Here is a 26,746-nt window from a genome sequence, read left to right as displayed (position 1 = left end):
TGGAGGATTTTAATGACATTGACAGGACCTTTCGAAACTTGTACTGGAACCATAACAGGCGGGGAGGCCTGTGCAGACGAGGTCGCAGCTGGTGGAGGTGCAGAGGCTGCAGCAGGTGCTTTTGCTGGTGCTGAAGTAGGAGACTGGGATAGTGTTTGGGTGCAGTGGAGGAAGAGAAGGACAAGTGAAAATGAGAAGAGGGAAAACTGTTGCTTCATCTTTGTGTGGTTTTTGGGTTGTATTGTTTGGATAGCTTGGGATCTATGCAGAATTGCTAATAGAAATATGCCAATACTACCTGTTCAAATGCTTGATGTGCAAAGAGAGGATAGTGAGGGTTTTTATTATGGTTGTGAGAGGATGAGATTAGGTGAAATGTGTAATTTCAGTTTCACAAACATAGCAGCTACTTCAGCAGCAACTAGTTTTCTCGAAAAGTAGGAGGGGAGATTGTGTTAAAGATGTGCATGATTGTTGAAATGAGCTCTGTCTGTGTCAAACAGGAAGGATAGCTTTATCAATCAACTTTCTGTGTGATGCTTCACCAAATGTATCATGTTTTCCAGGGGAAAAAATAATGGACAGACTGTTGCGAAGTGACGGGAAATTTGAGATAAGCATACAGGAAATAAATGTGAAAAAAAAAATTACTAGAAAATGTTGTGATCAATGTGACCATATGACCAAATCTATGTCTTCGTTTTGTGTTCTTAGCCTCAGTACTTAGAATCAGCAGGTTAATGGCTGCAGATACTTGATCTAAGCTATTATTTCAATCTAGGATTTTTTCTTTTGGGAATTGCCGGTGAAAAATAGTACCATTCGCATGATCCTACTGATTGCCAAGAAATTTTCTGGGTGACTTGTGTTCGTTGTCTTCATGGGGCTGCTAACAATCAAAGAGAACTAGACAAACCTGGGAATGAGGAGTTGACGGCACTTGTGATTATTCGTTGTGAACAAGCTCATTCTTGAGAATTCCTGAGTGCAAGTTGCATCCGCGTGCCTCATAGATATGCTTGAATGGATATTCCAGTTATTTTTCCACTATTGTTGCTTTTAGTCTTAGGGCATACAGAGAGATAAATAGATAGAGAGTACAAGGATTGGTTCCTGTACTTGGGTTCCGGTGTGGTTGGTTCTGAGTTTTCTGACCGGAACCACTGACAAATTTATTGGCATTGAGAGAATATCATGCAAGCACCATGTTGTTTGGGAAACAAAAGATAAGAAAAACAACGCAGTTTTTCATAATTAACAGTTTCAGCTTTAGCTGGATGCAGATTGCCTGCTATTAGTTCCATGTCTTGCTAAACATATCATTTATGATCGATAAATTATTACATGAATCCTGTCTATAGGACCAAAACAGTTTTAATTGGTTCAAGCAGTGCACCTCACTGTTTATAACCAGTTGGTGCTGCAAATCCAGACAATATGATTGGCTTTGTCGTCCAATAGACCAGGTTCATGTAATGATCTCTCATATGTTACATGCATACAATCATGTATTTTGATATCATTAAATTATCTGCGTTCTTTTCATCAGGAAGAACTTCAGCTTGTACTCTTCAGGAATAACAAGAAGAAGAATCTGTTTGCAGAAAGGTTATGAATGCTAATTTTTCCTGTAATATTTGTATGATTAAGTTCATGTTATGTAGCACTAATGTGCTTCATCTTTAAACCTTTTCATGCTCCTCCAAATGGATTTTAATCATTTATGGTGCTAGGATTTTTTGCTCCTTTGGCTGATGATTTCTCGCTTGCCTCCTTTCCTAGTTGCATCAACTGTTGGTCGTTTGCAGGTGTTTCAAGTGAAATGGAGCAGTTCAATTTGGAAAAAAAATTCGTCCAATATATGTTTAAAGTCAATCGTGTAATTTCAAGGATAACATTACCATGTTGTTTCTTCCAGGGATATGACCTTGTCTTTAATTCCTAGTTTACAGCTAACTTCCGAAGCGGAAGATTAGCAAATGTAGCAGAAAGGTATCAACCATGTAGTTTCTAGCGACGAGGCACTTTCGATCAGTATACTAAAAAGATGTTGGAGTCGGCACAAGCATCGATACAAGGTCTAGAAAGACTTAAGTGGCAATCATTTGGTTTGTCTAATTGTCTTCAATGGAGAGTTGATAAAGCTTAGCTTGGTTCATGGTTTGATTGTGTACATTGTCACAGCAGCAGAAATTTTCTGGCCATATGTTACAGTGTTTGAGGAGATGCTTTGGTGCAGAGAGGTGACTTTATAATATAAATGTGAATTTCAAGATGTTAATTTGATTACTTCCAAATTAATGTGGGATTGAAAAATTAAAGCACATCAGCATTATATTTCTTTTTCTCCGATATAAATTACAATTCCACAGAATACATGAATGCAGAAAAAGAGCAGTAACCAATAAAAAAAAAAAAAAATCGAAGGCAGAGTTATTTACAAACTTGGAAGAACACAAATAGAATTGAAAGGAAATGACAATTATTCAAAGCAATGAACCTTTTAAACACCACAGTTCATTACAGCCAGCAGAATCATGAACCACTGATGAAGAAATTGATACCTTGTCACAACAGCATGGTCACAAAGGAAAAGCTGCAGCAACTATGATAACTCCGGAGATAAGCATAGTATTAAGCATGACACAGCTTACTGCACCAGAAATATCCTTGGGAACCATAGGAGTGTCTGCACCATCATCCTTTTTAGGCTTTGGTGGTGCTGGAGCAGGAGCAAGAGGTTTAGGGGCAAAAATATCCAAAGGAAGTAGCACCTTGTCGACCTGATAGATAGCAAGCTGGCTATCAGTGTATACAATTGCCGATACGCTTGTATTGGTGAGTCCTGAAGTTACATTCACCATATTTTCTGTGGTTATCACATTAAGAGCGAAACGACTACCAGATCCTGCTAGTGTTGTTATAGGGTTACTGACAGTCTGAAAATTGGCAGTTGTAAGAACTCTTGGTATAATATGAAACTGCACCAACTCAATCTTCTGATGATCACTTAAGGAGTTAAGAACACCTGATTTGATAATGGCTGAAAAGGCCCCATCGGTTGGGGCAAAGATGGTGACGCCATCTCTGGAGTCATTGAGTTGGGAGAATATTTGGATATCCTCTTGAGTGGATTTTATAATGCGGATAAAGACCGCAAAGCCGCCAGCCTTTTGGAGGATTTTAATGACATTGACAGGACCTTTCGAAACTTGTACAGGAACCATAACAGGCGGGGAGGCCTGTGCAGACGAGGTCGCAGCTGGTGGAGGTGCAGAGGCTGCAGCAGGTGCTTTTGCTGGTGCTGAAGTAGGAGACTGGGATAGTGTTTGGGTGCAGGCTCCTGCTTCAGCCACTAGTTTGCTTGGAAAGGCAGAAAAGGAGGGGGTGGAGATTTAACTTGATGTGTGTGTTAAAGTTGTGCATGATTGCTGAAATGATGCTTGTCTGTGTCAGATAGGAGGAGCAGGTTTGTCAATCATAGAGCTGTCTTTGTGATACTTCACCAAATTTATCATGTTTTGAGCAGCAGAAATGTTTGTGGTAACATGTTTCGGAAACGTTTAGGATGGTGCCTGTCATAAATGTTCAAGAAATAAAATTTCCAAGGAGGTTCAATTTCTTTCAAATTAATGTATGATATAGAAGGAAGTCTTTTAGATCCCATGTTACTTTTCTCGAATTAGACAAGGATCCTTGAACACGTACCTGATGGGCTTGTTCATGCCTGGTTCTCTAGAAAATTGAGCTCTTGTAACCAACAAGCCTAGCTTGCAAGAAATCATGGCACTCCTCATGGGGCACGGGTCAATAGGTTGTGTAGAAATTGTTGCACGATATGTCATTAAACCCGGCAAATCATTGATTTAGAGTTTGAGCTTGATCTTCATCTTGATTTGGGTAGGATTTTTTATTTTAAATTATTTTAAATATGAATTCATTTAAATCTAAGTGATTTGATAAATAAACAAGCAGTTAAGTTGACTCATCCAGATGCGGATAAAATATAATTAGATTAACTTTAAGAAATTTTTTTTATCAAAATATTATTTTTTTTCTAATTGTATCTAAAACAAAGTTATTTTAGGTTTGGTTTAAATTTACCTAATAAACAATAGGTTGACTCGACAACCCAATAGTTTAGACCTTCACCAAGTAAGATTCTATTTGGATCTGAAAATTATAATAGTGAAAAAATTATATAACTTGTTATATCATTTTAGGTTTAGTATAAACTTGTTTTTATTTCCGGTGTTTACTTTTTTCATGAGAGTAATAAGAAGTTTTCCTCTTGCAAGGCCGTATTTTATGCATATTAATTTATTGTTTTTTTTAATTAATTATTAATCTATTTCGAAGTTTACTATATAAATACTAGAAAAGATTGAAAACTTATTAGCATATATATTTTTATATTTTTTAACATGGAATAAAAATTTTTATTTAAATAATTTTATTTAAAATGATAAAACAATATTTTCTGATATGAAATAAAATATCTTTTAAAATAATATTTTTAACTTTATTATTTATAATATGTCCAACTTATATCTATATAAATTATTTTTTAAAATTTCTAGAAATATTAAAATATTAAATATTTTTTAATTTTTTAAAATTAATTAGAGATAATCCATATCACCCAATACTTAGCCCGGGTTTAATATCAACGGTTCCTTGTATTTTTGTATCAAAATCGTAGCCTTAATAGGCTTGCACTTAAAGATGGATTGGTCCATAATCAGGATTGGTGGGCTTGGAAAGGTCAAGAAACTCCTGTTCGTCTCTTTGAATATATGGGCCTGTTTCTGGGGACTGGACTTGTCTAAGAAACTGTGGGTTGGGCTTCAATTAATCAGATAGGAGCATGGAATTGAAATTATGTAGCGTATTTAACCCTGGTTAACTAATATTAAAATATTATTATTTTTTTAAAAAGGTAAATAATATGATTTTAGATTTTTAGATTTTTTTTTGGTTAACCTACCCCAAGCCATATCCGTCACCTTGGCCTTACAACATATTGAAAAATGTAATTTATGGAGACTAAATCTTGGAAAAGTTAGTGGGTTTTTTAATTGAAAAATAGAGGAATTCTTTTCAGTTAGAAAATGGAAAGTTACTTTTCGAATTGCTCACTGCAAAAAAAAAAAAACTCTTTTTATTAACCCAATCTCATATATTCATTTCTGCAATTATTTTTAATGTAAATCAAACAAGTTTTTTTTTTTTTTGAGATTCTTGTGTTTAATAAATATATTTCTAAAACAAAGATAAATATATATATATGAAAACTTAAAAAAAAAAGTATTTTCTTCATATTTTCTGGGCTAAAGGAGATGATCATGGACTATATAATTTACAGGAAGGTGAGAATGGTCTAAAGCACATTAGTCTACCAAACATCAAACTTGAAAAATCAGTATCAGTGATTCAAGAGAACTCATAATATCTCATTATATAAGATATAAGATCATGCCGACAGTTCTTATTAATTATTTTTTCTTGAAGTCAATTATAAAATATTTATTGGCAACTCATTTTTGCCAACCATAAAATCACATAATCTATAGGGTTTCTTTAGTTATAAAAGCTGTCTCGATGATTTGATTCAATATCTGGATTAGTTAAAAAAATCTAAAATAATTTTATTTTAAGATTTTTTAAAATTAAAATAAAATTAATAAAAAAAACTATTAATTCTAATTAAAATTTTGATTTGGTAGGCTAGATTAAAAGTTGATTTACTAAATCTATGAAGTTCAACAAGGACGGTTTATATATCAAGATAAAACTTAGCTCAAACTAATTAAATTTATCCATTTATTTTTATATTTCAAATTTTTTAAAAAAAAATCTTAAATTTTTTTAATTTTTTTTACTTTAAATTAATATTTTTAGATTATTTTGATGCATGATAACATAAATTATTTTTAAAAAATAAAAAAATATTATTTTAATATATTTTTAATAAAAAATACTTAAAAAAATAACCATTTTATAATACTTAAAAATAACCCTAACCATCATAACAAGCATGCTACTTGAGTTTTGACAAATCAACTTTTCTCAACTAAATTATGTTACTATAAATAATAAATAATAAATAATAAATGAGCAACAAAACAATTATCCATGGTGGGTCCAATCTTTACACAATGACTTCAAGATCAAAGGTGATACTTGGCAACCCTTGATTGGTTAATTCAAGATCAAGCCCCCTTGAGCACACGTAAAAGGAATTGATAAGGACTCAACATCAATGAAGCCCTTCTTCTATACCTTCGTACAAAAAGCTCCGTTTTGACTTTTATAGTCCTATAATAGGCATACACGTGTCGTACGGTCAGGGAATCCCCACTGGCACTTTGGTTTTACCTCATATTCCGTTTGTCTGTCGTGTCTTTTTTTTAAGAAAAAGACAAATACAGACAAACACTTAGTTTTGGTCCTTAATTTACTACCAAACTTCCAAACTCATCCTAATACATGAAATTTTATCAATTGGGTTCTGATTGTTTGAGATTGATCCATCGATCCGCCCGTCCATGGCCGTTAATATTCCATGTATATGTGAGTATTTTATACAGAAAATAGTATTTTCTTAAGGAAATTTAATGGAAAATTATGAGAAAATCCATTCATTTATTATGAGAGGTCATAGATGGATTAACTTTATACATAAATTAAATATAAATAAATATAAAATTTCAAAAAAAAACTTGATATTTAGAATGTGTTTGGAAACTACAAAGTTGGGAGTTAAAATGTAAGAATTGAAAGTAAAAGTGGGAGAAACCATATTCCATATACGTGCCTGATAAAATTATTGCTTAATTTTTCTTATTTATTCCTACCATATTATTATTTTCTGATTTGTTCTCATAATATTATTTTTTATACCATATATGGCATAAATATTTAAATAGTTCATATCTATTTTTTTTTAATTAGAAAGCTAAACAATCCAGATTTTATTTAGAATTACACATTCAGCTCTATTTTTACCCATTTTGGGAGAATCAAATTGTTAAATTAGCTAAAAATAAATACGATACCTTTTCATTCTATCCAATTTTACACATTAATTACCTTTTTAAATACCTTGTTAATGACTTAATGTGGTTTATAAATTTACTTTCTAGTGAGACTCAATCTCACAAAACATTTTTTTACCCCCCCTCCTCACATTATACTATAACTTCCACCAAAATTATGTCATGAACATTTCTTCAACTATTTTCTAGTTTTTTTAAATACTAGTAATTAGATGGAATTGTGTTTTCAAAAAAATAAAATTTTTATTCAAAATAATTTTTTTTATTTTTTAAATTGTTTTAATATGCTGATTTAAAATATAATTTTTAAAAAATAAAAAAAATATTATTTTAATATATTTAGATGTTAAAAAATATTTTAGCAAGGATGGTCTCCTTTCATGAATTTCCGGTTAGCTAATTGCTCATGATGTTTTGATGAACAATTCTGTTCATTTCATACTTGCTGTCGCTAATATGCAAGACAAGAAGGGCAAAATTCAAACAGCAACAAGTATAGAACCCAATTTATCAAAATGCTGGGTCAAAGAACAAGAAGTTTTACATAACGGAGAGACTTTCTAGTGAGACGACTATGACAAACTCTGAGGGCCGAGATGGTGAACTATAAAATTATTTAAATAACTTTAAAAGCAAAAAATTAAAATAAAACTGATTTTTAGCATTTAGAATACATAATGAATTGAGAACATTACCCTTGGTAGCAAAGAAAATATTCTCAATTAGTGCTTGGAATATAATTAATGGTGAACTATATGTATATATATATTTGCTTAATTAAAACAAGCATAATTTAGCTTATAAAAAGTATGAAGAAGATATAAATTTGCATTTTTTTTTTTACTTTTAAGTTTGAATTATGTTTTCAACTGTGTATTTTTCAAAATAAAACTGATTTTTAACCTTTAGAATACATAATGAATTGAGAACGTTACCCTTGATAGCAAAGAAAATATGCTGAGTCTAGCTAGGGACATTTTCTTCTTGTCATTAATGCTTGAAATATAATTAATGGCGAACTATATATATATTTACCTATTTAAAACAAGCATAATTTAGCTTATAAAAAGTATGAAGAAGATATAAATTTGCATTTTTTACTTTTAAATTTGAATTATGTTTTCAACTGTGTATTTTATTAAATTCAGAGTTTTTTTTATTATCTAATAATTGGGGTGGATTGATATACAGCAGGGTAGAATAACATTATCCAAAAAAATCGGCAAATATATTTAATATATATAAAAATCCTTTGATGAAACCCTAAACCTATATATTGACATCAATATCTTTCTTCTTTCAACCCTACCTCCATTGCTCCTCCTCTCCCTTAGTTGAAACCCTGAGCCTATAACTCTTCCGCATAATTTCATTAAGAAATCCGTCCCTATGAGCGGAGGAAATGACGTTGCTGGATCCGTTTCCACCCTCCCCGAAGAGATTATCGCGGAAATTCTCACGAGACTACCTGTCAAATCCCTACTCTGTTTCAAATCGGTATCAAAAGACTGGTATTCTCTCATCACAAACCCTGAATTTGTCCCCGCTCACCTCCGCAATTCCACCGAAAGACCCTCTATCTTATTACGAGGATTCCGTTGGCCGGAAAAGTCCGCCCTAACATTGCTCCACCACAAAGATACCAGAACTTTCTATTCTCTACACATACCACAATCCCTGATGTACAATTATACCTACATGAGAAATTATTTCTTAAACCCACAAATACCTCCAAAACTTTCTTTTATCCTGATAGGTTCTAGTGGTGGTTTGCTCTGTATCAAGCTTTGTGACTACCATGGAGTAGACTATGTTTTGTGGAACCCTGCTACCAGGAAGTTCAAATACGTGAAACATCCTCAGCAGGATTTCCAACTTTTAATGGATGGGTTCGGGCATCGTGGTAAGATGAACGATTACATGTTGGTGAAGATTGGACGGCTCTTTCACTCACCGAATTTCGATGCTGTTGATGATGATCAACTGTATGACAAGGAAGAACGGAATTTTGTTCTTCGAGCTTTGGTGTACTCTTGGATCCCTACAATGGCTCCACGTCCATAACAACGGATATTTGGGTAATAGATGAGAGTGGATCAGGCGTTGGCAATGAAGAGAGCTGGACAAAATTCTTAAGCATACCATTTTTAGGAACTCTACATCAAGTACTTACGTGGGGAGATAAGGTGATCGTCAACGGAAAAAGGGATGGCCACATCTTGATTTATGATCCGATTAAGCAAGAGATAATTTATGATTTTCTTAATCCCTATTTCAGTTCCTATCATCTGGATGGTTATGTGGAAAGTCTAGTCTCTGTTGATGGACCAAACAATCTAGAAGCAGAGCATGCTCCTGTTTGAAGTGAAGACAAGACATAGACTAGAATGAAAAAGCTCAGCTCTCATTCGTCGGAATGTTTCAGGAGAAAATTATATATAAGAATTCTTCTATTCTGTTTCTCTCTTAGTAATATCATAAATAAAAAGTTTCATTTGATTTTTCTCCACATAATTAATATCCTTGTATTTAATGATATAACTATGCTCTTGTTTCGTGTAGTGTTGCAAAATGATTAATTGCATGATCTCTATGATTTAGTTATTGTTTTGGAGTAAAAAGAGATAGAAAGCGAGCTAAACTGATCATCAACAAAGAGCAATGCTGCAAGTTAAAATCATTCAGCTGTGCTGATGATACGACCTATTCTATATGCACAGCTTTATTTACTGGAACTCCACTCTTCAAAACCAGAGCTCAAGCTTCCCAGCTCTGCATGGTACCATGCATGCTTATATAAGGGACAGTGAGCTGCATGGGATGCTTATATAAGGGGCAGTGAGCTGCATGTTCTAAATTTATTGTACAACGAGTCCAAACAATAAACACAGTGGTAAGTTTCCAATTATTTGTATCCATTGGAGGTCAGATAATTTTTTATTTTATCAGTGACTCGTGTTAGCAATTAGAGCTATGGATTCTGTCCAAGAGTAATATATGATACCAATGTCATTGTGATCACATGTATCCATCAGTCGTTATTTACTGCGTCATTGATCTGTCTAAAATCAATCGATCAACTTCTCTTCAACTGCCCTCGTGATTAAAATTTGATATACACATAGAGATTACAGAATAATTATCACTCAATGTATGCTTTGAATTTGAACTTCCAACCGCGTGGGATCTGCTCATGCATTTTCCCCTATCTACTGCTGTAACCGCCACTATCATTGTTAATTAACATTTTCTTCGCAATTTGGCTCATCAGATCTTTGGACAGAATAGAAATTGTTAGTTTTTCCAGCTTTGATTTTCTTCTCTAGCTCTCTATAATAGAATTATTTTGACGGCTTTACATCATGCTCAAACTCAAAATATGTTAAAAAGTATGTTAAAAAGCAAAAATAATTAAACGCCACTATAAGCTAGAAACATCGAAAAATGTCAAAACACTAAATATTCTGGACTAATTTACATGACTGCTTCACTCCTTTGGACAAAGGAATCACTAAATATTCTGGAGGATTCATTTGGGCGAGTGAAAAGTCAGGATTTAGGCATTTGTATCTGCATGATGCCAATGGGACATGCTTAGGACCAATTACTGAAGGTGAATGGATAGTTGAGCAAATTGCCGGTGTAAATGAGGCTGCAGGGATCATATATTTTACTGCAACTCTAGATGGGCCTTTGGAATCACATCTTTACCGTGCTAAACTGTATCCAATTGAAAACAATTCCTTGCAGGCTCCGGTGAGATTAACAAACGGTAAAGGGAAACACTTGGTTGTCCTTGATCACCACTTGCAGAATTTTGTTGATATCCATGATTCCCTTGATTCTCCCCCAAGAGTTTCTCTCTGCTCCCTGTTTGATGGAAGAGAAATTATGCCTCTGTTTGAGCAGTCTTTCACCATTCCAACATTGAAAAGGCTGGAACTTGAGCCACCAAAGATAGTTCAGATACAAGCAAATGATGGGACCATATTGTATGGGGCTTTATACGACCCTGACCCTACAAGATTCTTGGATAGGTACAGTTGACATGAGAGCTCAACATCTTCGGAGCCAAGGCATCTTAGTGTGGAAGGTTAGTATTTTCAACTTAGACATCTTCACTGCATACGTAATTTGATTGTTATTTTACAGTTTTTAATTCCTAGTCTAGTCATACTAATGAGTGCATTTGTTACCTTCTTCCCTAAAATTACATAAATGGTTGAAATCTGCCATTTATGCCCACAGATGATTGCCTGTTCGGATCCCTGATCAAGTTTTTTCCCTATTTGTTACAATGCTGCTCATTCTGCTGAATGGAAGCTCACATTTTTGTGATTCATTTGTTTAAGATAGGTGCTTACTTAGATGTTGAATCATTCAGTCCCCAAAATTTTGGAGATGGAATGTTGTCAAATCTGAAATTGTTGGTTGTTCCAATGATCATGCACAGAAATCTAACGTGTCTGGAAGTCGAGCTTCAAAAAGACCGGGAATTGTCCTTTTAGTGTATATGCATGTTAATTTGGAGAGATCTCATAGTAGTGACATTTTATAACCAGCTTGTAGATTAGTTGCTTGATGGATTATAACGAAAATAGAAACCAGCTTATGCCTCACATTAACATCTAACCTTTTTATAAAGTGAATTATGGTTGTCACGATAAATCTATAATTTAGATAATAAAAAATAAGTTAACTTAGATTAATTTGTCAAATTCATGATCTAAATTATAAAATCAAAATAATTTTAGAAAAAAACCATAAAATCTATTAAAAAAACAGTACCGAATGTTGATATTCAAAAAAAAATAATATTTTTTTTAAAAAATATCAATTCATATTAACTTTTTAAATTTGTGATCTGAGTCATTAGACTGAAAACACTATATATGAAAAACTCAACTAATCAAATATTGAACTATGATATTGAAAAAAAATCAATTATATAAAATGATTCAAAATAAAAAAAATAAAAATTAAAAAAATAAGAATAAAAAATAAATTAGAAGAGAACTACTGTAGTTGCTTCTTTTTTAATTGATAAGAATGAAATTAAAAAGAAAAATAAATTTAACAAAAAGACAAGAAAATAACAAAAAAAGAAGAAGTAAGAATCAAATTGAAAAATAAATCACAAATTAGGATGAAGAGTGAAATTGAAAACAAATAATAATTCTATAAAAAAACAAAGAAGAAAATTAAAATTAAAAGAATAATAACCAAATTTGAAAAAAGTGATATATAAAAAATTAGGAGTGAATGATAAAATTAAAAATAAATAAATAATTTTTATAAAAGGATTAAGAATTAAAATTAAAAATAAAAAAAATTAAAATATAAGTTAAAATATTAATAACTAAGAGGATAATTTTGTATTTTTTAATGATTAACATGAATTTCAAAAAAGAAAAAAAGAAAAAAAAAGAGGGGACATCTACGATGAAAAACCATGCCACCTCCGCCTATATGTGCTTTCCTAATAGGAATAGAATGTTGTGAAGATTCTAACAACATAGTAAAAGTGTTTTTTTTTTTTTTTCATTGTAAAGAGCTGTATGAGTAGTTGGAAGGGTGTGAACACCTTCTACATGCTCCTTCTCTTTTAAAATATTATTTTATATTTATTAAAAAATTAATTTTTTTAAATTAAATTTATAATAACAAAAATAAAAAATATAATTAAAAAATAAAAAAGCCTCTCAACACGAGTTTTAAAAATTTTAATTTTAAGGATAATAGAATTATTTTATTGTACATAAAAAAATATGATAACTAAAAAACTCCTAGATCATAATTCTAAAATTTTTGCTTTTAATGATAAATAGGTCATTTCATTGTGCTTTAGAATTTTAAAAAAATAATTTTATTTTTAATCAATTTGATAATAACCAATAACTTTGTGGGATACCAAAAAACCCATCATTGATTTTTTTTAAGGATAAAATAATAATTATACTATCATAATAAATAGTAATTCAGCTGATATGCATTATGATTTTCTTAGTATTTTTTTATGTTCTAATTCTAGAAATATTTATAAAGAAATTAATATCAAATGGATATTTGTTTTGAATAACCAGGGATATTTTTGGTAGGAGAAATTTTGTGTTTTAATTAAAAAAAATAAATCATTCTAAACTAATTTTATTCAATTTGACCCAACTTATTAAGTCAACCTATGATTTACCAACTTTAAAATTAATTTAAGTTGAGTTTAAAATTAAATTAAGTAAAAGTTAACTTAATAAGCTAAACAAATTAATCTTCAACCTGATCAATTAGGTCAATATTAAATTTAATTTTTTAAAAAAAAATTCAAATATCATTATTTTAAATTAATCTAGGTCAAATCAAATTAAATCACTTAATCAGAGGTTTAGATCAGGTCACGGGCTATATCAAATTTAATAATTTTGTTTGTGAACAAGTATGTTAAAAAGCAAAAATAATTAAATATTCTGAATATAATTCTTTATTTTCCTAATATTAAGTTGTTTCTTTAACTTCTCCATGTAATATTTATAAGGAAACTAAAACAAATAAAAACATCAATAAAAAAATATTTATAAAAAGACTTAATAATTAAGAATTTGGTTGGAGATCCAAATCCAACGGATTCAATTTTTAGGAGTGCAAATTACTTCACATATCAAATCTCATTTTTTATTGATTAATGTGCAAAATTATCTAGATTTTCATGCGCTCAACATCACTTCTATATACAGTATAATAGATTTCTTTTCTTTTCAATCAACATAAATATAAATTATTTCCAACAATATCAATAAAATGGAAAAAAAAAAGTTAAAAGAGATAAAGATAGAGCAATTATTAGTAGTGATATTTTATTTTTATATTTACATTATTTTATATAGAATATTATTTATTTCATGATGTAATAATAATAGTTAAATTTATAATGTTTAAATTAAAAACCATCAATATTAATATATACTTTTTAAAATTATTTTATAACCTCAATTTCAAAAGTATTATTAATAAAATATATTAAATTATTTTTTATTTAATCTTAATTTTAATCATAGTTTTAATTAAATATATATAAATATCAAATTAACTTTAATTAAAAATAAATTTTATATAATAAAATTTTTAAACTATAATCACACCATCAATTACTATAATACCAAATATAAATCCAAGAAAATTCTTTCTACCAAACTCAACAATTAAAGATGTAACGTGCCACATACCGATTCTTCTAGAAAAAAAGAAAAGAAAAGGAGTTTTAATTAAGGACTAACATTTAACATCTTGATTGATAGTTGCACTTAATATGTGAAAGTAAAAAACTATAAGTGGAGAAAGATTTAATAAATTAATTAAAAAAACAATTAGAAGAAAAAAGATATACTTAATGTGAAAGGGTTCTTGATCCAGAAGAGAAGAAGATGGTTGTTGCTTTATAACCCAAAATAATTAAGGTTATTTACTTTAAAAAGTGTGAAATAATTTTAAAATTAAAAGTTTTTGAAATGACATTTTAGAGTAAAGAATAATATATATTATTTCTGTAAATATGCCTCTATGTATCTATTTTTTAAGTATTTAAATTTATTCTAAAATTATTTTAATAATAATTTTTTCATTTTATTTTTGTTTTTATTGTTTTAACCAAACATGTAATATTTATTTTTGTAGTCTTTGCTATCTCATGACATGAAAGTAACCAAATGCTATTTTAGAGAAACACTACATGAGTAACTAACAATACTTTTTCATTAAGAAAAAGAAAATAAAAAATATTTTTTTAATATAAATAAAAATATTTTTATAAACATAAATATGATTTTTTATTTCATCATTTTGAATCTAAATAGTGCGTATTAGTAGTTAATCAATTACTCGAAGAAACAATTAGATAATTAAATTAAAATTAAAAAAAAATAAGAATTTTTTATATATAAATATCATGTATAAGATTATATAAGCCTGTATAAAAATATTTTTTTTTTATTTTTTTTAAAATAATTTTAAAACATAATAATAAATAGGAAATTTAAAAGTTAACTCCGTTAATCACCTCTCCTTCCGTCAGAAGCCATCGTCTACATCACTATAAATACCCCACTGCTTAAAACACTGTTCATCTCTCTAGAAACATTTTAAAAGAACTAAAGTACAGAGAGAAAGTAAAAAAGAAAAAGAGAGAATTTAATTTTCAAAATCGAAAAAATGACCAGAAAAGAATTAAAAAAAAATTAAATCTCTCTTTCTTTTCTTTTGATCATCGTCATTTCACCTTCGATTTCAGCTTCTTCAGGTGATGAATTTTGGATTTTTTTTATCAATTTTGGTTTGATGTTGTATGCTTATAAGTTTTATTTTTTGTTAAATGAGAAGATGCAAAGGAAATTGACGGATTAGAGATAGAAGAAGAGTTTTTATTTGACTTCTTATGTTACGATCGTGTTTTGAGTAATCTGTTTGGTTACCAAGAAAATCCGAGAAAAATTGAAGATATTCGATATGATTTTGAGAAATTTAATTTAATTTGAATGTTTTAGGTTGTTAGCTTGATTTCTGATTCAAAAATAGGAAATTGAGAAAATAAAGATTCAATTACTTATGGTTTTATTTTGTAATTTATTGTCTTGCTGAGGTTATGAGTTTGATTTATGGTTCAAAATGCAGGAAATTGAGAAAATAAATATTGAATTTTTGATGGTTTTTTCTTTAATTTCTTTTTTTTTTCATTTAATTTAATAATACTCGAATGGAACTAAATGGTTAGGCTTTTTTGGTTTTGATGAGAATATAAAATTTTGTTGTTTCTAATTGAAGATATTGTTTTTTCTTGCAGGGATTATATTGAAGTGATTGAAGAAAGTATTGATCTTTCACAAGAAGAGAATCCGGTGATAGGTCTACACTTTGGAACCTTTAGCTTGAATAGTTTGATGAAAGTATTGTTTCTTTGGGTTTTGACGTGTGTCTACCCAGGTTTTTGTGGAAAATGGAGATTTTTATTCTTGGATCTTGCTCTTGGTTAGGAGGTTTGGAATGAATTTGGGGTTTATTGTAAAATTTAGGATTTCAGAGTTTTATGTTAGTGTAAGAAGCTAGGATTTAGATTGACAGGACTAACAATGTCGGTGGCTAGTGTAGCTTTTAGTCCTGTGCGTGGAGAGTCTTTAGATTCTCGTTGCAATTTCCCTTGGCTGTGTGGTCTGCGCACTAGTGACTCTATTGTAATATTTCTTTCTGTTGGGGGATCAGTCATTCCAATGCGAGTTATGAAGTCGGATTCAATTGCTTCGGTGAAGCTGAGGATTCAAGCTTCCGAAGGTTTCTTTGTGAAGAACCAAAAATTGGTTTTTGAAGGGAGGGAACTAGCACGGAGCAATTCGCAAGTAAGAGATTATGGTGTTGCGGATGGAAAAGTTCTGCATTTGGTGCTCAGGCTTTCGGATCTACAAGCTATAACTGTTAGGACCGTTTGTGGCAAAGTGTGTGACTTTCATGTTGATAGGGGTAGAAGTGTAGGCTATGTTAAGAAGCAGATAGCTAGGAAAGGGAAATTTTTTGAACTTGTTGAACAAGAACTGATATGTGATGGTGAGGAGCTCGAAGACCAGAGGCTCATTACTGATATTTGCAAAAGTAATGGTTCTGTGATTCATTTGCTCATTCGGAAATCTGCCAAAGTGAGGGTAAAACCTGTTGAGAAAGATTTTGAATTGTCTGTTGAGGCATTAGATTTGAATGATAAGGAAGCTGACAGTGTAGGAGAGCACAAACAGGGTGCTTTATCTATGGGATATAGGGGTATAGAGAGGAAACCACTATTACAACAGTTCGTACTGGAACCACTAATTGTTAATTCCAAAATTCAACTGTCATTGGTTATCAGAGAGCTAATCAAGTCAACTTTAAATGGGCTGGAGAGGGGCAATGAACCAATTCGATCTTCTGAGGGATCTGGAGGAGCTTATTTCATGCAAGATTCATCTGGTCTGAAATATGTTTCTGTCTTTAAGCCAATTGATGAGGAGCCAATGGCTGTAAATAATCCTCAGGGGCTGCCCTTGTCAGTTGATGGTGAAGGATTGAAGAAAGGCACTAGAGTAGGACAGGGTGCATTGCGGGAAGTTGCAGCTTACATTCTGGATCATCCAAAGAGTGGACCACACTCATTTTCTGGTGAGGAGAGAGGCTTTGCTGGGGTTCCACCCACAGCAATGGTCAAGTGTCTCCACAGAGGATTCAATCATCCTGATGGTTATGAATTTGATTCCAAGAATATCAAAATTGGTTCATTGCAGATGTTCATGGAGAATAATGGAAATTGTGAAGATATGGGTCCTTGTGCTTTCCCTGTATCTGAGGTGCACAAAATCTCAGTGTTGGATATTAGATTGGCAAATGCAGATAGGCATGCTGGGAACATATTGGTCAGTAAAGATGGTGAGTGTGGCAAGATTGTGCTTATTCCAATTGATCATGGTTACTGCTTGCCTACAAATGTAAGTTCTACCTTCTGTTTGTCTTCTTTTTGTTTTAACTGTCTCATTCTGTTCTGCCACTTTGTATTATTCTTGATGTGCAATGTTAATGCTGCCATCTCAATTTCTTATATTAATGTCTTCTCTAACCATTCCTTTTGAGCAGCATTCCTTGAGTAAATGTACTTGTGCTGGATATGTCCTAGTAAAACTTCTACTATTTCCCCTTATATTTCGCAAAGCATGCAACTCCATCTTTTTGAATATGCTACACAAATAGGTGAGGAATAAACTTTATTCAAAACCAGGAAAAATATAATTGTGTATAACTATGGAGAGAAGATTTCAAGTATGGTGTGCTGATTGTCCTCATTCTGTACCATTCAGTATTTGTTTAGAAATGAGTGTATGTTGGATATCTCCTCATGACTGGCCTTCAGCTATCTTTGATTCTTATGAAGCATATGCTTGTCACACGTTTGTCTCATAAATTTTCATCCTAGTAAATTCCAGGAGTTTCCATAACAATTTACTTGCACTTCTACCTTTTTTATCATGGAAGCATGTATTTTTTTGGTGCTTCTGACTGCTTAAGGAACGAGTTCCAAACTACATTAATTTATCTGAATTTTTCGTCTCAGGGTTGCTTTATGTTTTTGAGCATCAGTATAAGTTGGATAAAAGGTTATCTGTACTGTCTGACATGCTTTCCTGTTTCAACCTATGTCTAGTGCTTCCAAATTCATGCCTGTTACTTCTCATATTTGCTCCATTTCCCTGCAGTTTGAGGATTGCACCTTTGACTGGCTTTACTGGCCTCAAGCGCAACAGCCTTACTCCCCTGACACTGTTGAGTACATCAAAGCTCTGGATGCTGAGCAGGACATCGCACTTCTGAAGTTTCATGGGTGGGATATACCACCTGAGTGTGCTCGCACCCTTCGCATTTCCACTATGCTTCTGAAGAAAGGAGTGGAGAGAGGTCTTACTCCTTTTGCCATTGGAAGCATCATGTGCAGGGAATCAGTGAAGAAGGAATCCGTGATTGAGCAGATTATTCAAGAAGCTCATGATGCTGTTCTCCCAGGGAGCAGTGAGGCTGCCTTTCTTGAAGCTGTATCACTAATCATGGATCGTCGTCTTGATAAGCTGTCCTTGTGAGTCCAGACTAAACTTGTAGATATGTTACTTGTTTGCATTAGCTATTATGCGCATGCATGGAGAATGAATGGTGGAACTTTATCCATGTTTTAATGGCGTTTGGTTCTGTGTAATCTGGATTGGTTGCTGGAACTTATTGCCCCATCACTTGCTTCATGTTGTTCATACATCTGACCTTGTGCAGCAAGCCTCAGTCTCTTGTGCTTGTCCTTTGACCCTGTATTGAATGAAAATGGCTTTTGACAATTTACCTGAAATAATATGTTTTTGTTGATTTCATTTTCGAGTTCATTTTCGAAACATTGTACTGTTTGAATATTTTCTTGCACTTTGCTGCTGTTATCGGAAAACATTTACCGTGGCTTAAAGCTTCAAAGAGATAAAAGCTACTGTATTTGTAAATATTTGTTGTATTGGGTTATTATTATCTTATTATGTTACTTTGGGCATGGACTCTCATGGCATGAGGTAATACGACAAAGCCAAACCTAAGTTAATAAGGATTTAATGAACAAGGAAAAATAATTTCAGAAAAGCGTTTCAATAACAAGAGCTTTTAAAAAATAGAATTTAATTTTTAGGAAACATAATTTTAAAAGTGTCTCCAAACAGCTTCTAAATCTGCAAAGTTAACAAATGAATTTATTTTCAGAACATGAATTTATTTTCTTGTGTTTTTTTGATCATTTTGATGTGTTAATATCAAAATTAATTTTTTTAAAATAAAAAAATATTATTTTGATATTTTTCTAAGTAAAAAAAATTAAAAAAATCACAGTTATATTTTCAAACATATTCTAAATGTTGCAAGTGTATTTAAAAAAAAACAGCTCCACATTGTAAAAAGAGAATGGAAAAAAGAATAATCAACCATCAATCCTCTAGAAAGAGAATGAAAAAAAATATCAACAATCAAATCCTCATGAATCCAAATAATAATAGATAAAATTAAAAAAAAATTAATAAACAAAAAAAATAAAGAAATATCAGTAAACCTAGGTGATGAAATTAAAAAAAATCAAGATTATAGATTCAATAATAAAATAAAAAATAAATTTAATTTAATAAAAATATCAAAATTTAAAATTTAAAACCAAAATATTGAAGGATAAATATTGAAATAAAGACTAAGTTGAAAATTCCTAAGTTCACGAACTCACAAAAGAGTCCAAAACAAAAATAAAAATTTAGTGAGTGAGGACTAAATTTAAAAAAATAATAACAAATTTTAAAATCAAAATATATTGTTTGATGCTTAAAATTCTTAACTTAATGAGTTGGCTCGTGACCTAAGGGATTCAAAGCTTAGCTTGGCCTGGGTCTCAAAAGTAATTAAAACAAATCATAAAAAACATTTAATGTTTATATTTAATTTAAAAGCAAAAATCCTTATAAAAATAATTACATTGAACAAAGCAAAAAAAAAAAACTTTAGGTAACATGTCTTTTTTTTTCAAAAACAAATGGAAAGCCCTATAGAAATTGGAAAAAAAAAGAGTAAGAAAATGTTGGAAAATAAAACTAAAAAAAATAAACTAAAAAAAATAAAGCAAATCTAGGTTAATCTTATAAGTTTAAGTTAATCTCTTAAAGTTACAAATCGTTAAATTTCAAATATAGACTCAAATAAAAAGCTCAATATAAAACAAATTTAATGTTGAAGGATTGGATAAATTAATTTAATTAAGAAAATCTTGTTAAAACAGCAAGACCTAACATTAAAGAAGCGAGGCAATATCAAGTCAATTTAATATTAAAAAATAAAATAAATTAATTTAATCATTTTAAAAGAGATTGATCCAGAAAAAAACAAAAAAATTGAGGCAACCTGTGTTACTCTCAAAAAATAAAAAAGATCCTCTCGAAAATGAGACAAAATTTTGAATGTTCAAAGAAAAAAAAAAATTCAAGCCAACCCACCTTAACTTTAATAACTTGCAACTCGACATAATTGATAGAAATAACTCCATAAAAAAAAAAATTATAACAAATTATGAAGTTGAAGGTCTAATAAGTTAATGTCAAATGAAAAAAAATCAACTCTTAAAAAAAATATAAAAAAATTCCTAACTTAAATCAAGCTAATCATAAAACATAGTATACCGGATCATAATTGTAGAAGAAAAATATGAAAAAATAACAAAGAAAAATTCTAAATCATAAAAAATAAAAAAAAATAAAAAATAAAAACAGTGAGGACTAAATCATGCATAAAAAATAGTTAAAAGAAACTAATTAGAGATTAAATTGAATAAAAAAATAAAAAGGTAAAATAAGAGCAATAAAAGAAATGAGGATGAAAATTGAAAACAAAAATATTAAATTAAATTATATAGGACAAAATAAAAAAAGATCAATGCAAAGGATAACAAATAAAAAATAAAAAAATATGGATCAAATTAGATATAAGAATTTTATAAAATAAAATACAGGGAGAAGAAATTAAAACAAAAAAATAAAAAAACATTAAAATAAAAAAAAAAAAAAATGAAGATCAACTTTACAAAAATAAACCCAAGGATAGATATGAATTTTGGAAGGTCTATTGCAAAAAACTAATGAACATGGGAGACAAAAAAAAGAGAGAAGGAAAAACCTTCATCATCGTTGAACCACCACCAACCGGGCCAAATATGCTACACCAATAATTGTGTTGCTACCTGACGCGTCGGATGACATATAAGTCGTTTGGCATAGGAGATAATGACGGGCTTTGCTTGATATGTATAAACTTTTTATATTAATTTATTAATAATTTAATAATTTTAATTATTAAAAGCCCATGAGGGCATCCTAATATTAAAAAAAAAAAAAAAACAACATGTGGATACACTCTCCATGCAGTTTAAAACTTTTAAGCTTTTAGGGTATCATCTTAATTTAATTATGCAAATAAAGTTGAAAATACATGAAAGCCCCTATATAAAAGTCCTATTTCATCAGCCTTCAAGGGTGATAGAGTAATTGACTTCACTGTATATAAAAAACATAAATTTACTAAGAGAGATGACTGAAATTTAATTGATTGACGTTCTTGTTGAAGAATCTTCTTGAAATCACTTTCTGAAAAGTTTCTAGTTTTACTTATCAGACGGGCGGGTTTAAAAACTACGCAACAAATAACCCTAATCTTAATTTCCAAATCCAATGTTTCCTCGCATTAATTTTCGTGTTAAACAAAACATAGGTTACAATCACATTTTAAACAAGAAAATCAAAATTAGGAACTTGGGCTTATGTGACTAGGAAATCTGGGAACATCCCCAGCTTCGCACATGATCTCATTGGAATAAAGATAAAAATATGAGACCAGAAGCACAAGGCAATTTTTATTTCATTCTTTAGGAAGGAACCAAGCACGAAGAATGGCTGTGTCCATGGCGTGCGCGGCTACCGTCCCTCATAGACCACTTTGGGGACATTGACAAAAAGGAAACTTTAATTTCTGGAATATTTAGGACAACTTTTCTGATTTGGACTTCCAAGAAACTACTCATGGCTATGTTGGTAATCCTTGGGAACCTTCTCTATCTATTTCACAACTGAAATATGACTTCGTTACCTGCCATTATTTATTGATTTATTATTGATTTTGATGTCCGAATCAGCATCAGCATGTATATATTTTAATTAATTTTAATAACTTTGAGGTTTGTAGAATCTGAACTCATGTTAATGTTGAAGGGAATTTGTGTAAAATTTGTGAACTTACAAAGTACCAACCACCCGCTTGACTTCAGTTTGATCTGAACGAAACATTCTTGCCATTCCGAAATCTGAAATGTTGGGATTCATTGCTTCATCCAGTAATATATTACTTGCCTTCAGGTCCCTGTGTATTACTTTCAATGTAGAGTACTTGTGGATGTGAAGTAGGCTTGAGCAATCCCCTCGATAATCCGAAAGCGTTTTGTCCAATCAAGATTTACCTGTTCAGATGGATCTGATATAGGAAATCACTAAAAAGAATTAAGTTCAGTATGCAATATGTAACTGCAGAGAAAGAAAAAGGTAACCATTTCTATCTTTCATAACATTTCATTACGTTCTGCTAAAGGTCGTGGTTAAAGTGTTCAATCTATTGATGATTTTCAGAAAAAGATTAGTATTCATTTTCGAGGAGTTTCGACAGAGAGAAAGAAGTTAACGGAACAAAAACTTGTCCGGGCTTCGATTCTGCAGGTATTCATAGACCAGTATTTTTCTTCCCTTTCAACACAACAACCTAAAAGCCTCACAAGGTTAGTATGCTGAAGCTTGGCGATAAGTTTTAAGTCATTCATGAACACTTCATACACTCGCGCAGATATCTTTGAAAGCCTCTTTACAGCTACTTCTAGATTCATCAAGTTCCCCTGTAGACCAAATGCACGAAAAGCCTTCACACCATCTGAAATAGATCAATAGAATCAAGAAGAAAGGGTAACAGAAATCAAGTAAAATTGTTATTTGGATGCAGCATTTCACCGAATCCAATTGTGGAAGTAGTACCCTGTAACAGGGCCAAAACCGCCCTCACCCAGTTTATTTTCTTCACTGAAGTCATTAGTGGCAGTCAGCATCTGGTTAAAACTAAACATTTCCAGCTCTGTCACTTTTTCCAACTTCAATGGTGGTGTTAGTCCAAGCACAACTCTCTTACAATTCTCTCTGTCATTAATCAATTAATGTCAGGCCAAAGAGTAGACCGGAACAGCCAAGAAGCATCTTCTTTATGCAGAGTTCATGTATGACCAAGTTATAAAGAAGTACCATGTTTTCCATAGGTTTTTCTCCAAATGATATAGCCAGATAGAATACCAAGAAGTCCTGCAGAAACTGCAGCTACTGCAATTATAGTCGATCTCTTGTTTTTACGTGTAAATTTATCACTACTTCTATCATTTCTAGCAGCATGTAGATCAGTTTATCAGCAAAGTTCACTATCAACAACTTATAGTGAATTGTTCATGTAAACATTTGCGTTCATATCAGCGAAATTCACAAATTTTATCAGCTGCAATAAAATTGTTCATATAAAAATCTAGCCATCATTAGATACTTGAAGGCTTGTAAGGAAAATGCCAAATCGTGTCAATTTTTGAAGGCATAAAAGATTTTAGGGGTAGAGCTGGACTCTGGAAGTAGGCTTTTCACCTTTCTCTGGCCTTCAGATGTCTCCACTTGTAGGACGTGCATGTTAGTACCCTGACATGTAGCATGTTCAGCTTTCCGGCAAATAAAATTGATGAAAATTACTAGCAGTGTAGAAAAAATTAGATTGATTTATTATTTTAGATCTATGTTAGGTTGAATTTCAATAAAAAAAATAAAAAGAATTAATGGATATGATGTGATAAAAAATTTATATTGATATTAGTGTAGAAAAAATCAAATTAAAATCTGTTAATTTTTTTTAAAAAAACTATTTGATCAGTCTAGAAAAAATCCAATCAAAATCTATTAATCTTTTTAAAAAACTATCATTTTTATGAAATTCAATTAATAATATCAACCCACTTGATTTATGATCATAAACTTGTTCTAGGTGTATCCTAGCATCATGTTTAAAAATTATGGATAGAACAATAAGTTAAATCTAGGTCGCCCGTCATCTTGAAGGAAAAATGCATAAAAAAGCATCTCGAGTGCATCCATCCATCGACAAGATGCAACCTTTAATTTAAAATCAGCGAAGAAAAACACAGCAAATCTGATCATATAAGACGACTTCGTTTGAGAACCTAAAACCAATCAACACAAGAGAAAACCAAGTTCTGTCTTTCAGTTAATGTAACGGTCATTTTTTTTTTTTTGAACTCTACGTAATAAATCCAGCACCTCTCTCTCTCTCTCTAAATCTCAACATTTTTCAATCTCAAAAGAAATCTCTCTCTCTCTCTCTCTCTAGCAAGTAGAAGCAATAGTACACATTTAGCCATTCAAATTCTATGTAAGAAGGTTTGATTCTTGTAATCATATGGAATTTCAATTTCGATCAAAGAGAGAATCTTCATTTCATTCAAATTCTCTATAGTGCCCATCTCTTCCTCTCTCGCTATAAATATATAATTTATTCTTTTTCTTTCTGGATTTTGCTTTTATTTTGGTTAGTCTTTGATGGGTCTTTAACTTTTTGTGATTTTTTTTTTAAGTATACTATAGACATTTTCTTGTTAGCTTTGTCTCATTTCTCTATTTGATGTGTTCTTTAATTTTCTGTTCATTGTAACGTATGATTTCTTGAATTTATTAAGGGATTGAAGGATTTTCAGAGTTAAAGTTTGGATCTTTTAGATTTCACGGTGAGTTTTTCTTTTGTTTACTTCTTAAACTTTTTGATTGATTGGATTTTATTTCTTGGCAACATTTTAAATTCACTTTCTATTTAATTGGTTTAAATTTTTGAAATTGGTTTCTCCTTTTCTTTCAAAAAATCTGACTAGAATTTCTGTTTCTATTGTGTTTTAAAGCTTTATCCATGGCAGGCAAATGAATTCCCCATTAACGTTTCCCTTGTGCTTTTGACGCTTGTTAAAAGACGAAAGCAGATCAATAAATATGATCAATTGAACCAAAAGAGAGAGATCAAATTTCAAACTTGATGGAAATGGTAAGTTGTTTCTTGATAGGTTTTCTTTGCTGTAATGCTTGAGTTTGACTTTTGAAGCGTAAATGCAAAATTGAGCTGCTGTTTTTGTTAATTGCAAAACCATGATTCCTCAGAATATTTTACAATTAATTGCAAAATCTTCAAAGTCTTATTCATGTATATTGGTTTTCCTGTCTTAGAGGATACAATTTTAAAAAAATAACCAATTATTCTCCTAATTTTGCAAGAAGAATCGGATTTTTAATAAAGAAGATGATTTTTCTTTTCTGGATTTACTGAATGCTGTTGTAACTAGCCCATACTAGTAAAACTATCACTTATAGTCGTTGTTATTGAACCAACATTGTTTTATTGTTGTTGGTGTGGCTGTAGAGAAATATATTTGTTGGCATTTGTCTCTTCCTTTGAATGGTGAATTTCTGTTCTGGGAATGAAGGGAATGGGAGCTGATGGAGCAACACTTCAATGTGTTATTTTGTCTATCCAAACATAAAAAGGTACTAAAATAAATTGTATTTTTTTAGTAGAATGATTTCATAAATCACTTCTGTAACACCATTCCTTACTTTAAAGTTGATTGCTGCTTCGGCATAAGCCAGGGTTTTGCGGCCCAGTTTCTTTTCCTTTTGCTTTTCGATTTCACTTTAAAGTCTCACTTCTGATTTTATTTTGAAGAAACCCAGTTAAGCTAAAAATATCATGTTGTTTCTTTGAATTGTGGGATTCTTATTTGATTGAAATAGGCTGGTGGGTTGGGAGTGATTTCTGTCTTGTTTTATTTTCTTAAAGAGTTGTCCTTAATTTTTCATAACTAAACACTGCTTTATCATTGCTATTTATCCAAAATCAATTTTGAATCTTCTGCCCATTTTTTTTTCATGTGTTTTTTGGGTTCTTTTCATGTATTTTATTTCATTATATATAAATAAATACTTTGCTTGATAGTAAAATTGTGGACAAATTTATAAAACCTAAGGAATGAAGAATCTAACAATCATCAATTTGCCATTCTCATAGGGCAGGGATATTGTCGCATCCTTGCGGCGGAGCGAGGCGTCGCGGCGACCATCGATTGATTTCAGGGTCTTTTGTTTTATTATGAATAATGGAGTCGCTACCTAGTATTATGGTCACTAGGAAACCTAACTGGTCTTTCAGAGATTCTAAAGCAAGGGACTGGTTGCGTAAAGGGAAGGTCTTAGCACCCCTAGTACGCCCTACCTAAGATAAGCTGCTTGGTGTTTGGTTTGCTTTATAATTGTTATGGTATTGATGTTTTCTAATCCCATTAGTTTTTCTAGGTTTGATTCCAACTAAATTTATTAAGATAGAAATCCAAGAAGATTCCATGTGCTTCGAAAGCTCATGTGCTTTACAAGCTCATTTTTCCCTTGGTATTTCAAGAGTTTGCGACTCGTACATCGCAAGGAGGAGGGACAAAAATTTAGAAATCTAGGGCGCTTTAA

General features: G+C 31.2%; 2 protein-coding genes and 2 long non-coding RNA genes across 7 annotated transcripts in view; 2 read left to right on the top strand and 2 right to left on the bottom strand.

Annotated features, from left to right (window-relative positions):
- Positions 1-2,374: 2,374 nt before the first annotated feature.
- LOC105126047 (fasciclin-like arabinogalactan protein 12) lies at positions 2,375-3,797 on the bottom strand. Its single transcript, XM_011026774.1, has 2 exons — positions 3,709-3,797; positions 2,375-3,363 (listed from the first exon to the last, which is right to left on the bottom strand). Exons 1-2 carry the CDS (start codon positions 3,795-3,797, stop codon positions 2,583-2,585), a joined length of 870 nt encoding a protein of 289 aa, XP_011025076.1. The 3' UTR covers positions 2,375-2,582.
- An 11,418-nt stretch (positions 3,798-15,215) lies between these two features.
- On the top strand, positions 15,216-18,967 carry LOC105125869 (phosphatidylinositol 4-kinase gamma 4). Its single transcript, XM_011026522.1, has 3 exons — positions 15,216-15,345; positions 15,886-17,548; positions 18,311-18,967. Exons 2-3 carry the CDS (start codon positions 16,172-16,174, stop codon positions 18,686-18,688), a joined length of 1,755 nt encoding a protein of 584 aa, XP_011024824.1. The 5' UTR covers positions 15,216-15,345; positions 15,886-16,171; the 3' UTR covers positions 18,689-18,967.
- Positions 18,968-24,536: 5,569 nt separating this feature from the next.
- The window catches only part of LOC105125870 (uncharacterized), a 6,667-nt gene continuing 4,457 nt past the window's right edge, over positions 24,537-26,746 (top strand). For 2 of the 4 annotated variants that reach the window (XR_842304.1, XR_842302.1), the window contains exons 1-3: positions 24,537-24,776; positions 24,925-24,972; positions 25,141-25,280. This is a non-coding gene — a long non-coding RNA (uncharacterized LOC105125870). Of the gene's footprint in view, positions 24,777-24,924; positions 24,973-25,140; positions 25,750-25,879; positions 26,310-26,746 lie in introns of all 4 variants that reach the window. The other 2 variants (XR_842301.1, XR_842303.1) reach the window with 2 other exon arrangements.
- LOC105125871 (uncharacterized) overlaps positions 25,271-26,746 on the bottom strand; it is a 6,238-nt gene continuing 4,762 nt past the window's right edge. Inside the window, exon 3 of the long non-coding RNA XR_842305.1 lies at positions 25,271-25,749. This is a non-coding gene — a long non-coding RNA (uncharacterized LOC105125871). The remainder of the gene's footprint in view (positions 25,750-26,746) is intronic.

The sequence above is a fragment of the Populus euphratica genome, unplaced genomic scaffold, assembly GCF_000495115.2.
Source record: "Populus euphratica unplaced genomic scaffold, PopEup_1.0 scaffold44.1, whole genome shotgun sequence".
NCBI lineage: Eukaryota > Viridiplantae > Streptophyta > Magnoliopsida > Malpighiales > Salicaceae > Populus > Populus euphratica.
The sequence above is the reverse complement of the archived record's forward strand: the minus strand, read 5'-3'. Positions and strand labels throughout refer to the sequence as shown.

Coding starts and splice junctions, on each gene's coding strand:
- LOC105126047 (XM_011026774.1), bottom strand. CDS start 3,797: ATGAGGAGTGCCATGATTTCTTGCAAGCTAGGCTTGTTGGTTACAAGA. Junction 3,364..3,708: donor GGCATGAACAAGCCCATCAG/GTACGTGTTCAA, acceptor TGCCTTTCCAAG/CAAACTAGTGGCTGAAGCAG.
- LOC105125869 (XM_011026522.1), top strand. CDS start 16,172: ATGTCGGTGGCTAGTGTAGCTTTTAGTCCTGTGCGTGGAGAGTCTTTA. Junction 17,549..18,310: donor GTTACTGCTTGCCTACAAAT/GTAAGTTCTACC, acceptor ATTTCCCTGCAG/TTTGAGGATTGCACCTTTGA.